Source organism: Phoca vitulina, unplaced genomic scaffold (genome assembly GCF_004348235.1).
Source record: "Phoca vitulina isolate PV1807 unplaced genomic scaffold, GSC_HSeal_1.0 scaffold1, whole genome shotgun sequence".
In the NCBI taxonomy this organism is placed as follows: Eukaryota; Metazoa; Chordata; class Mammalia; order Carnivora; family Phocidae; genus Phoca; species Phoca vitulina.
In genome coordinates, this window is record NW_022589704.1 from 49844357 (window position 1) to 49857571 (window position 13215).

At 37.5% G+C, this 13215-nt stretch overlaps 1 protein-coding gene across 5 annotated transcripts in view; it reads left to right on the plus strand.

The window, feature by feature from the left end:
• The first annotated feature begins 784 nt into the window (after positions 1-784).
• The window catches only part of NCKAP1 (NCK associated protein 1), a 104137-nt gene continuing 91706 nt past the window's right edge, over positions 785-13215 (plus strand). For 3 of the 5 annotated variants that reach the window (XM_032406754.1, XM_032406786.1, XM_032406776.1), the window contains exon 1: positions 1081-1188. In XM_032406754.1, the coding sequence (XP_032262645.1) occupies positions 1081-1188 (108 nt within the window). Of the gene's footprint in view, positions 1189-1354; positions 1458-13215 lie in introns of those variants that run through there. The other 2 variants (XM_032406764.1, XM_032406796.1) reach the window with 2 other exon arrangements.

Sequence of the window (13215 nt, forward strand, 5' to 3'; positions counted from 1 at the left end):
ATTTAGGGTGGAGGCCAGAAAAAAATGCGATCGTTCCTTCATTCATTGAACATTTATTTTTTGCCTCCCTCATGCCAGGGCCTATTTAGAGTCTTCTCCGGATGGGTGCCACTAGTCGACAAATTCCGGATTCCGATTATCTCAGGAACTTGAGTTGCCCTCACTTCCGACCTCCTCTCTCACAAACTGCCTTGAGGCAGGGGAGTAGGGATGGGATGGGGAGGATGGGAGAGGCGATGCCCGCCTAGCGGAGCACAACATCTGCTGTGTTCAGCCGGGAGCGTCTGTTAAGCAGTGGGAGGGAAAAGCTTGGAGCCACCAGCCCACTCTTAAGCGAAAGTCGCCTGAAACGCTCCCCTCCCGCCCTCCGGGCTTCTGCTGGTTTCTTTAGGGATGTGGTGCGGAAAGGCAACTTTTGGGAACTTGTAGGAGAGGGGTGTGGGGCGAAGAGGAAGGAGCATGGAAATGCGACTCCACTCGGTCCCGGCGGAGGACTCCCGTGCCGGGATCAGGCACAGTGGGCTCGCAGGGCAGGGTCTGGGGCGGGAGTCCGGTCCCAAGCGGGCGGCCGCAGCGGACAAGCGGAGTGGGGCGGGCGAGGGCCCCCCCCAGGCGCAGTTCCCCGTCCGGCCTCGCGGGGGCGCCGGCGCGGCCGATCAGGTGACCGAGCGCTCGTCCTGGGCTGCGGGAAGCTGCCTCGTTCTCAGCCGCCGGAGACGCCGCCGCCGCCGCCACACCTAGTGGAGGAGCCGGGGAAGGCGGCTCGGTGGGGGCTGGGGCGGAGAGCGCCGGGGGTGGGGACGGAAGGGCGGCGGGCGGAAGGCAGGAGGCTGCCGGGGCGCGGGCTGCTGCGGGGGAAGGGACCCTGAGGCGTCTGGCGCGGTTCGCTCTGTCAGCCGCGCGGGATTGGGGCGCAAGGGTCATGGACGTTCTCCCCTGAGACGGAGGTCGCGGGCTGGGGGCGGGGGGAGGAGGCCCGAGAGAGGTTGACGCGGAGGCCGCGGGCCGGTGACTGGGCGCGAGGCGGCCGGCGGCGGCGGCGGCACCACCACCATCACCACCACCACCACAGCTACCACCATGTCGCGCTCCGTGCTGCAGCCCAGTCAGCAGAAGCTGGCGGAGAAGCTCACCATCCTCAACGACCGGGGCGTCGGCATGCTGACTCGCCTCTACAACATCAAAAAGGTGCGCACGGGCCGGCGAGGCCGCGGCGGAGGCGGCGGGCGGGCGGAGGACGGACGGGCGGCGGGGGAGAACCGGGGGTGGGGGCAGCGGGCGGCGCCCACGGCAGAAATCACGGCACTGCCGCGTCAGGCCCGGCCCGGGGTCGCTGAGATGCGCCGCGGCCTAATGCGGAGTCCCGGCGCCTCCCCCGGTGGCTGGCGGGCCGGCCGGAGGCAGAGAGAAGCCATTTCCCCGCTCCCAGCAGTGGGATCCGGCCCGGCCCGCACAGGGTGAGGGGCGCCGCTGCCGCCCCCTCCTCGGCGCCCCCGCCCCCGGAACGGGGTCAACTGGAAAGGGAGGGTAGAGGGTGGGCAAGATGGGAGTGGGGAGAGCATAGGAAAACTTGGGTGTTCCGTAACTGAGGCTGAATGGTAGGAATCTGGCGGAGATGGTAGCAATTTTTTCTGAATTTTTTGATGTGTGAATGTGGGAAGGGAATTGCTGATCAGGATGAACCCCGCATCTTCTCCACTTGCCACTTTATTTTAGATTGCTAAATAGAAGTCGTTTGAGAGCATGCTGACAATTTGGAATTATTTCATTTTGAGGGTGGAGAGGAGGGGGAAGTGAGGGTGGAACTAATTTTCTTCTGAAATACTTCTGGGCTGTGAGTCACTAGAACAGGAATAACAACCTTCTATCCCATCCCTCTTTACTCCTCCTCATCTTCGTTTTTCCAGCCTTGTCTAATAGTACCGAAACACCATTTCTTAAAGTTCGGTGTCGGTACAAAATTGAAACTGTAAATATATTGCTATTATTGCTGGTTTATAACATATAAGGAAAATTTGTGTAGTTGTAGCTAATAGGCCCATTGAAAGTCTTTAAATGGCTTCAGCAGATTAAGAAATGGAAGGCTGAGTTGGAGTTAAAAAAAATAGATGTAAAGATAGAATAGATAATTTATCTTAAGAGAAAACAAACCAATTTTTTTTTTCCTTTTAAGGCAAGGTTAGTAAGTTTCAAAGAACTTCGTAAAGAGAAAAAGAGATTTTTGGGTACACTCTTTGAGTTTCCAATGTGTATTTGATGTCATGTCTTCATAATTATTTTGTTGGCTTTTTAATATGTCATGAATATTTCCTTTAGCATGACCATAGTAAAATTATAACGTGTGTAAATTAGGGCTGCTGACGAAATAGTATTTTTTTTGAAGTCCATATAATGAGGTTCAAGTATAAAACTGATTTATTCCAACAATTTGATGTAGATATTGTAATCTTAAAGGAGAAGACTGTCCTGGCTTAATAGTGATAAGTTTTGTATAAGGATGGTTTATGTTCCTGTTGCTTACCTGGATGCAAGATTAGTTTGCCTCTAAACACAGTAAAATCTGGAGAGTAACTGCAATATGTCTATTCAGTTTGTTACATCTTATGTGGCAGGAGCTCAGTATCATTACAAAGAAGCCCTCTGCATTTACCAAAGAGCCTTGGTTATAAATTTATGTAGTTGCAAAGAACTTAATTTTGATAGTATTACTTACAGGTTGTATTGACCTGAACTTTTTGTGAGATTATGCTTCTTCACAAACTTTGAAATTTGGTTCCTATATGAACTTTGTCCAAAAAAACGAGCAAGGCAAGCAGTACTAAAAATTACTAGACCTGTGGTATTGTGGTTAAAGGAAATGGTTATGATGGTTTTCAGAAGAGGAAGTGAGAGTAACATCAAAAGTGATTTGGGTATTTGGGCACAATGCCTTTTTAAGCATGCATTTAAACATTTTTATGGTATAAATACAACCAAACTTTACCTATTCCATCTTCATAAAGTGCGTAAGATTAAACCAAATTTTAGGCATTTCAACTCTTATTATTTCAGTTCACTGCCTTAAAAGCAGATTTTTTTCACTTCCTGTTTTGAGAAACTTCAGGCTCTTGTATTACTGAGCTAGTGAAAAATGAGTTTAATGTGATTATTATATCCAAGTGTCAAATATTTTGAGTTATTGAAATGTTATATTTCAGCACTTAACACATATTTAGAGTTTGTTGAGAAATATTTTGTCTACCTTGCCTGATTGTGAGTTCCCTCTGGGCAGGGAGAGTGTTACTCATTTTTGAATTACTAGTACTCAGAGCCTTACCTGGTTCACGAAGTCTTCAGTTAAGTCTTGTTGAATGGATGAATACACAATTTATGTTATATGTATGTATTTAACATACGAGTGTGTGTATAATCTTGCTCTAGTTTTAATAATAGCTTTTGGTTTGCTCTCCTTGTGTAATTTTGCATACAAATGCATCAGATAGATTTTGAATCTTTTAGCCTACAGAGTTTCCTATAAGACTGACATATCTTCCTGGCTGGCTAGGGATTGAAACATTTGTTCAAAAATCTTGCCAAAAAAAGTGAGTAATATTCGTTCACCATGTGTTTATAAGGTTCATGCAGTCTGCGTTTTTATGACAGTATGAGCTACCTAATCTTTTCAATCCTAATCTCTTACAGTCCTCAAAAAAAAAAAACTTCCACTACATAATACATGTCTACCAATCAATTATCACCTTTTTATTAATGCATGTGTGCATCAGATTGTCAGATTCGATCGCTCTGTTTCAATTGGAAGTCTGCATGGAAATATTTTAGTGAGCATACACAATGAAAATACTTAAGTGACTTGAGTAAAATAACTTCATAAGTTACTGTAATCAAAAATAATATGCTTTAATGCTTATTATAGGAATGTAACATGATTATTGAAAATGTTTTGCTTTTTTAAAAAAATTTCATCAGTTGAAAAATTTTTGACATCTTAATATGTACAGATTATGGAAATTTTAAGGAATTTGTAGACTAATCAGGGATGTGAGAACACATGAAGAAGGAGGGTTTTAGGGAAAAGACATGAAGGTGGTAGGTAGTTTTACATTTAAATTTATTTGTTTCTTGAATCCTTAGAAATTCTGTTTTTTATTGAAAATATGTCTTTTTCCAGACCTGATAATACTACTCACTTATATGTTGATTTTTAACATTTTCCAAGCTCCTTTTTTATCTGTTACTGTGGCATGGCAGGCAGTGTGGTTGTGGAAGTGGAGTATGGGGCCAGAATTTAGGAGAACTGCATTACAGTCTTCAGTCTGTCACTAAGAGTTTTGTAACATTGGGAGGTATCTTGACTTCCATGAACTTCATTCTTTCCTCATCTGTAAAACGGGAAAATTAACTGTAAAACGAATGCTAAAGTCCATTCCAGCTCTGATTATCTTATCTTTACAAGTAGAAGTCATAGCCCATTTTAAACAGTAACTGAACTCAGTTTAGTTTTCTATAATTCAGAGATGGTAATCCCTTCTCTGCCTACATCACAGGATTGTTTATGAAGATAAAAGATAATGATAATGTGAAAATAGTTTAAAACCTCTGTGAATATTTAGGAGTCTCAGCAACTTTTTTGGGGCAACATTTGTTTTTTCGAAATTTTACTGCTATTAGCAAACACATTTGCAAATACCAAAACATTTTTGCTGAGTTTAGAAAATATATCTATTTTGTTTTTTGTTTCTTTTCTTTTCCTACCTGTCACCAACATGAATATGATAATTCTGTACCAAAAAGGTCTCTCATTTAATACTTGAATAATTTTTCTTGTTACATTATTGCCTTAATTCTAAAGGACAGAAAGGAAGAGAAGACCCACCCAGCCATTGTAAACTCTTTTTGAATGGCATCTGTTTGCAGGTTTCAATGCACTTTTGTTTGTTTTAAAAAAAAATTTTCTTATTAAAGACTATTTTTCTTTTTTTTTCATAGTCTTTTCCCCATGATTTTGGATATATTTATTTTATGAGGAAAAAATGAGTAGAATAGCAGTGTAAAAAATTGAAAGTCCTTAGCTGGTATCTGCTATTTAAAGGAGGAAAAAAAGGGTGCATGGGAAGTGTGTAAGTGCAAGGTAAAGGGAGGGGACTAGCTTTAGTTTTCTCTTTCAGTGTTATGTTTCTCTTCATTTAGGGCATTATTTTCTCTGTTCCTCAATCAGGAGCAGAAACATGCTCCAAAGATTGGTTTGTAGCAAATTGTAGACTAATAAGTATTATTAGTATGAGATTTTTCCCCTCAGTGGGGTTTCATTATTAAGAGCCTTAAACATGGTAAGAAGGAAACATCTCTCCATAAATCTGAATTAAATAATATATATTATTTATTTAAACAGACCCTATCATGTCCATTTGTAACTTTATTTTTCAGGAAAGCTGCTTGTAAAAATGAGGATTTGACAATATTTTTTCATGTTATGTTGGATGGTAGGCTGAGGAGATAAAGATCACTGAAAAATACTTAGGAAAAAATTACTTTTATTTTTTCAAGTGGCAGTGATAGATTATCCTTTGTGGACTAGTTAAATAACTTAAATATTAAGCATTTTTAATGATTACAAAAGGAATACATGTTTACTATCAGAAACTCAAACATAAGAGAATTGTGTCACTTTAGAAATTCTTTGTCTGCCCTTCTCCCACTTTTAAAAATAAGCCTTATGTACTTATACCCTTTTCTGTACAAATGCTAACATATGTGCATGCATATTTTATTATATTTTGATTAAATTGGACTCTTCACAAAAATAAAATTGAAGTAGCATGGTGCAGTTTACATATAAATGAAATTAGGGTCCTTAATCTATTGCTTGTATACTTACATTGTAAGAAAATTTTAAAGGAATGAACATACTTAGTTAGCTATATCCAATATGTAAAAAATCAGGAAGCCCAGAGGAAAAAGTATGTCAGGGTCAAAAGTTCTTGTCCTTACTGGTTGGGATGATTGAAAATCTAATCCATATTCTTGTTTGATAATTTCCTAGGAATTGTTTGCATTAAGTTAAATTCCAGCAGTAATTTTGGGTCGGCTCCAGTAGTTGTACACTTTATATGTTAGTAGAACTAAAAAGTTTCATCTCTTTATTGTCCAGTAAAAATAATGTGTAATGAAATTAATGCTAGCTGCCATTTTATTGAGACTTTACTGTATGCTGTTTGAATTTTTTTCTTTAATTTGTCCTTAGGTCTATGATGTACTTATTTATAGATAAAGCAGTTGAATTTGGACAGGTTAAATAATTTACCCAATTCCCCCCCCCCCCTTTTTTTTAAGTTTTATTTATTTATGTCTTAGTAATCTCTACAACCAGTGTGGGACTCTAACTCATGATCCTCAGATCAAGAGTTGCATGTTCCTGCGACTGAGCCAGCCGGGTGCCCCTGCCCAATTCTTTTTTTTTTTTTAAAGATTTTATTTATTTATTTGACAGAGAGAGACACAGCGAGAGAGGGAACACAAGCAGGGGGAGTGAGAGAGGGAGAAGCAGGCTTCCCACAGAGCAGGGAGCCCGATGTGGGGCTCGATCCCAGGACCCTGGGATCATGACCTGAGCCGAAGGCAGACGCTTAACGACTGAGCCACCCAGGTGCCCAGTCCCTGTCCAATTCTTATTCTAGAAAATGATAAGAATTTAGATTGGCACTTTTTTTTATTGACCACTAAGTATTGTTTCTAATTTAATTATTTTTGTCATTAGGTTTATAGTCATTATTGACATTTTTGTGGTAGATATAATTAGATATTGAACACACAGTAACCTTAAAGAAATATGCAGTTATATTACAGAAATAATTTCTTTTTACTGTAGATTACTTTTGTACGAACTTTCTATGGATTTGCATGAAAAGATCATTGAGATCATACTATCAGTGTACCAGAATGATTAATTTTTTAAAAAAGGATTTATTTATTTATTTGAGAAAGAGTGCACGGGGCAGAGGGAGAAGGGGAGAGAGTCTGAAGCAGACTCCATGCTCAGTATGGAGCCCCATGTGGGGCTTGATCTCATGACCTGAGCTGAAACCAAGAGTTGGCTGCTTAACTGACTGCACCACCCAGATACCCCGCCCCCGAGTGATTATTAATGGAGACCTCTGTTTAGCTTTGTAATGTATTAAAATGAGACATAGTTTAGAATTAGGAATTTTAAAATTCAATTCAAATTTTTTTGGAGAAATACATTTTGTATTTGCTTTTCATGTTCTGTGAATTTTTTCTTTGTGATTATTTTTAAAATATAGTCCCTGCCATTAAAATGTAGAAATTGAAAGGACTAACCATATAAACAATACTAAAGAAATAGGAAATTTTGTTTGAATTGGGGGAAGAGTATTTATAAAGCAGAAAGGAAAAGTGTAAAAAGAAACAATGAAGTAGCATTTGTCTTCCCTAATTTTAAGAACACATGCAATCGTTTCTCCACTTGAAGGTATATTTTGTTCCAAATTAAATTTGGGTTTTTAAATTTTTTTTATTTTTAGAGAGAGTGAGTGTGCAGGATTCGGGAGGGGGGTACAGAGGGAGAGAGAATTTTAAACAGGCCCCCCACCCAGTGTGGAGCCCCACACAGATTTATTTATTTATTTGAGAGAGAGAGAGAGAGTTCAGGGAGGGGCAAAGGGAGAGAGAGAGAATCTTAAGCAGACTCCCTGCTGAGTGAAGAGCCCAATCTAGGGCTCTGTCCTAGGACCCTTAGATCATCACCTGAGCTGAAATCAAGAGTGGGATGCTTAACTGACTGAGCCACCCAGGCGCTCCTAAATTTGGAATTTCTTTTTTTTTTTTAAGTTAGGAAGTTGAGTGAGTTTTTTTTTTTTTTTTAAGATTTCATTTATTTATTTGACAGAGAGAGAGAGAGCGAGAGCAGGAACACAAGCAGGGGCAATGGGAGAGGGAGAAGCAGGCTTCCCGCTGAGCAGGGAGCCCGATGTGGGACTCGATCCCAGGACCCTGGGATCATGACCTGAGCTGAAGGCAGACGCTTAACGACTGAGCCACCCAGGCGCCCTAAATTTGGAATTTCTAATGTACTTTTTCATTTTAAATCTTACATAAAGTTAAATAGTAACATTTTCACATTGAAAATTTTGCAACATGAAATATAAGAAATGCAATTTAAGAAAGTCCACCAGTAAGTTTGTTTGTTTCTGTCTTGGGGAGAAATTAGTAATTAGTAAATTAGTAGTACTCTTTTCTATTCTCAAAATGTGGTTTTTTTGTTGACTGTTTTTACTGTTGGCTTTATCAGTAAATGTAGTAAAATCTTCTTTGATCCTTTTAGGAATTTTTAGTACTATAATTAGACTTTGATAGATTTTTTTACTTAATCTGACAGTGATGAGACAATCTCTTGGTTAATCATTTCTTTGAGTAATATTATGCTGCAATGTTTTACTTAAATAAGTTAACAAACTTCATAAGCTCTTGAATTGCTAATTTGTAAATAGGGTTGTACATGTGCCAATTTCAAAGGAATCTCTTGTTTTAAGTAAAAGCCTGTTTTGGAAAATACTTTCTTATTGCATAGTTGATTATTTTAGATACTTGACAGTAATAAAACTACATTTTAAAAAATATTTTATAAATCATATGAACTATTAGTCCCAAATTTTGAGGGTGTCTTTTTCATTAATTCATTTACTCTTCATTTATTGAATGTCTTCACAGACACTGGGGAGACAGATAAATTAAGATGCAGTCTCCAATGCCAAGAAGTTCACATTTTAGTAGGTTGAGAGATTTACAGTTATTTACCTAAAATGTATTGCATAAGTGTGCTTATGGGAGTCTTGAGAAGGGCATTGATGATTCCATTCTGGGGAAGAAGAGATAGTGACTTTTGTGCTTGCTTTTGAAGTATGAGTAGAAGCTTCTGGTAGGCCATGACAAGGTGTACTGGGTCCTTATTTAAGATTCCAGTATTTTGTTCAGCAGAATGTATAAAGATATAAAATATATAAGGTTATAAAAATCCTAGTAATGTCTAATGTGCTCATTGCTGGCATACAGCCTCTAAACTTCTCTATCGTTTTCCATAGTTGTAATATATTCTGTAGCTTGAGAGAGCTAGATTCTAGATAAAGCTCTGATACTATCTTTTAAACTTTGGACAAGTTATTTAAATGTTCTGGGTTATAGTTTCTTTATTTATAAATTGAGGAGACCAGTGGTTCTTAGCCAGGGATACACAATATAATCATTTTAAAAGGTTTTTAAAAATATATCTGTATCTTGACCCAAATCTACTGAGTAAGAAAAAGCCCTGAAGTGATTCTGATGTTAATAACCACTGAAATAAGTAAAATGTAAGTTTTTAATACCTCTGATTTCTTTCTCAGGCAGTTATTCACAGTTGTGATGTAATTTTGTTTTCTGGGGTAAAACTAAATTCCTGGAATGCTGGGCTGCACGTAGACTTTCTACTAGCGAAACCATCTCCAGAATACTTACTTGTTCTTAGCTTCTCTTATGCTCTAAGCTGTATATTTTGTTTTCTAAGCCATGTTAATCGTTTTGATTCTAATTCTTGAAATCTTAAATAGATGTTCCAGTTCTCCCATGTCTGTAGAATACTCTTTAATTAACCTTAGAAGGTTGAGTGAGTTAATTCATCTAAAGTGCTAGTGCAGTGCCTGGCACAGGAGTAAGAAATGAATAAGTTTAGGCTATTGTTATTAAATCTATTTCTGGGGCTTGAAACAAAGTGGACATTTAATAAGTTCATTTTTTCTCCCCTGTTAAATCCAGCTCTGGACCACCTTTGGGAAACATTTCCTAACTTTTCCTTTTTTACTCTCTGACGTTATGGTTTGATATCTATTTACTGCTAGTACAAAATAAGTATTTGTATTTCAGGAGTGTATTCTTCATTGGCCTTTAAAGAGCAGCTTTATTTTATTTATTGATTTTTCAATTTTTTAAGTAAAGTGGAGCCCTATATGGGGCTCGAACTCAAGACCAATACCTGAGATCAATACCTGAGCTTAGATCAAGAGTCAGATGCTTAACTGCCTGAGCCACCCAGGCGCCCCAAGAACAGCTTCTCTAAAACAGTAAAAATGTGGCTACGTATAATACTTGAAAAAAACCTATAGAACACCTTTGTTTTATAAATTGAGATGTTTCTCTGTATTGCAAGCTGAAAAATGTTTAAGAGCAATAGTGACATACACCTCTTCTTGTGAATTGAAGAGTAATTAGTAACTCATTTGAATCACTAAAATTTTTAAAAATGAATTTTGAAATATATAGTGCATTGAAATATTTCTTAAGTTTGTGATTTTCCCAGAATTTGTGCTTAGAAAGCAGTAACCATAATATATATATTTTTAAGTTGGCTATTACTGGCTCTAAGTAACAGGTAGTTATTGATAAGTTTGCATTAATTTTAAAGCATTTCCAATAATTCCAGTATACTTTCCTATGAAGCCTCTTAATCTAAATTTTAGCAATGAATTGCCTTTTTTTTTCACCTACCCAAGCTCAAGGGGAAGTTCAGATCAGATTGGTTGGCCAAAATATAGGTGATACACACGAGAAAACAAAATAATTGGAAACAAAACCACTAATATGAGAATTTAAGTCTTGTTTTGCTCTTGATAGATTTTCCAATATTTATTGAAAATTTTCTTTGTATTACTTTCATTTTTAAAATTAGAAAATAAAAGAATGACAAGTAAGTTGTTTTCTCTAGTCCATGATTTTAGGTGATGTCTGTCCTTACTCTAGGCATTAATGTCAGTTAATTTCCTTGAAGACTGAAGGAAGAATCTTGGTCCTGGTATGCTTTTAATTTTGCAAAACCTGCTTTAAAAACTATGGTTTTTCTTGTTTATTGAGTAAAAATTAAATTCCTGTTTCTAGCATAAATTGGTCACATTGTGCGGTTTTCTCTTCTTCCCTGACATATTCAGATAGGGCTAGTTTCTTTCTTGTACTCTCAGAAATAGCATTCTCACTCTGAACTCTGGAATTTTGTTCATGTTTTTTCAATTACGTTATTGTATTTAAAAAATTGGTTTGTCCTATAGTATTTTGGCAAAGGAATGTGATTTATTGCTGAGTTAGACTAGGACTTAAAAAATAAAACTGATGAAACTAAGCAGATTTTTCCTTTGATAGTAATTACTCCAATGCAAGTTTTGAGCAGTTGAGGTATTGAAAGAATGGAGCATGTTTTTTTACTGTTTTTATGAGCATATATATTTAGATAAGCATTTTTAGTGCTTTGGAATCTTTAGGTACTCACAGCTGAACCTTGAGCAAGTCATTTAATTTTTCTGACGTTCCTCTCCTCTCTGTTGAGAGATGTTTAGGCAGTTTCAAAAGCATAGATGTTTTACACACAACAGGTGCCCAGTAAATGTTCTTTTTACTCCCCACTCTTGGGTCTTTGTTTTCTTTTTTCTTGATTGTTGCTTAATCTCTTATGAATAGATTGAGGACTATTTCTGTTATTTGATTTTTGTAACATCATAGTAAGTTTTTGAAAAAATACATATCATTAACCATATAAAGTTAATCTGTAGTATGTAATCTTATATTGTGACAGCCTGAGGAAAGGACTTGAGAAGGGGTTTTGGTGGTAGATAGGCAGAAAAATTTGTTTTAGAGTTATACTTTGAAATCACATAAAGTCTGGTCTTGAGGTTTCTAGTCAAAGATGTTTATTTTGTGGCCTGGATAAAGTATTATGTGGTTTTCTAAAACATCTCTGTTCTTTATTTTTGGTAATAATATTATACTTATGTTTTGTGAAAAAAAAATGAACTTGGAGATGTTGATTGATAATTAATACTGAGTTAGAATTGGTTAAATGGAAAATTTTACTTTGATAATTGGGAACTCACTATAGATACCCATGTGTTTTGAGAAATTTATTTTAAAAAATAGAAGATTATTATTTAGAATTTATTTATTAGGTATTTACATACCAGTCATTGGAATAAGCACTTTATGTGCATTTTGTCTTTTAAAAATCTGAATAACCTACCCTGCGAATAGGTAGTATTAGTATCCTTAATTTTATAAATTAGAGAACTGAGGTTCAGAGATTAAACAATTTGCCAGGAAGTCAAGTGGGCTGTGCTCCTTGACTCAGGGACAGATTTCTTAATTATTATATTTAAGTATTCCCTTTAACATTAGTGCAGTTTGATCTCCCACATTAAATAGTCATAACTTTGTTGAATTTAAAGATAAGTAGAATATTCATGGAAAATAAAGTTGCAATCGTGAGAACTGGAAATTTAAGTACATAAATATTAAATTTCCTTTAGATCTGGAATTTTAAATTACAGTATTTTATGCATTATGAAAGCATGCTGAGTCAAGATAATATAAAATACACGGTTTTGGGGTTGTGGTGTTTTTTTGTTGTTTTTTTTTAAGTTCTTTGGTTCAGAAATGGTTTCCTTTTTGTCTAGTGAAATAGCTCTTTTAGCCAATTATGCAAAAAAAATTTTTTTTTTGGTAGGACTGTAAGGTTCAGTTATTTAGATGCAATTTTGCCCTGTACTCACCTTTTCTTCTTCTCTTTTTCTTTTTTGGTGTGGGGGAGATAGAAGTATTCAAAAGTTTTATTTGATTTAGGCCTTTTGGTAAGCCTTTCTGATAAAATTTGTTAATTAAGTATAGTAGTATATGTTGTTTTCTTAAATGTGGCACTTCAAAGGGTGATACTTTGAGAGTGAAAGATTAATTTTATGTAATAGTGTAGTTACACTAGGATGAGGTAGAGTTTCAGGTGTACCAACTGCAGACAATGTTTTTGAAATACAGGTTGTTGTTTTATGATTTCTTTGTCCGCTGTGTCCTGAAAATGCTTTGAGTGAGGGTGGAGAAGAATATTAATTTTTATAAACTGAGACATGTGGTTAGTTGGAATTTTGCTATACTGCATCGGTATAGGAGGAAACCCTTTTTTTTTTTTTAAGATTTTATTTATTTGTCAGAGAGCACAAGCAGGGAGAGAGGCAGGCAGAGGGAGAAGCAGGCTCCCCGCTGAGCAAGGAGCCCGATGTGGGACTGGATCCCAGGACCCTGGGATCATGACCTGAGCCGAAGGCAGACGCTTAACCGACTGAGCTATCCAGGCGTCCCAGGAGGAAACCCTTTTTAATTGAATTATTAAGTGTGACTTTTTTTTTTTTTTTTAAA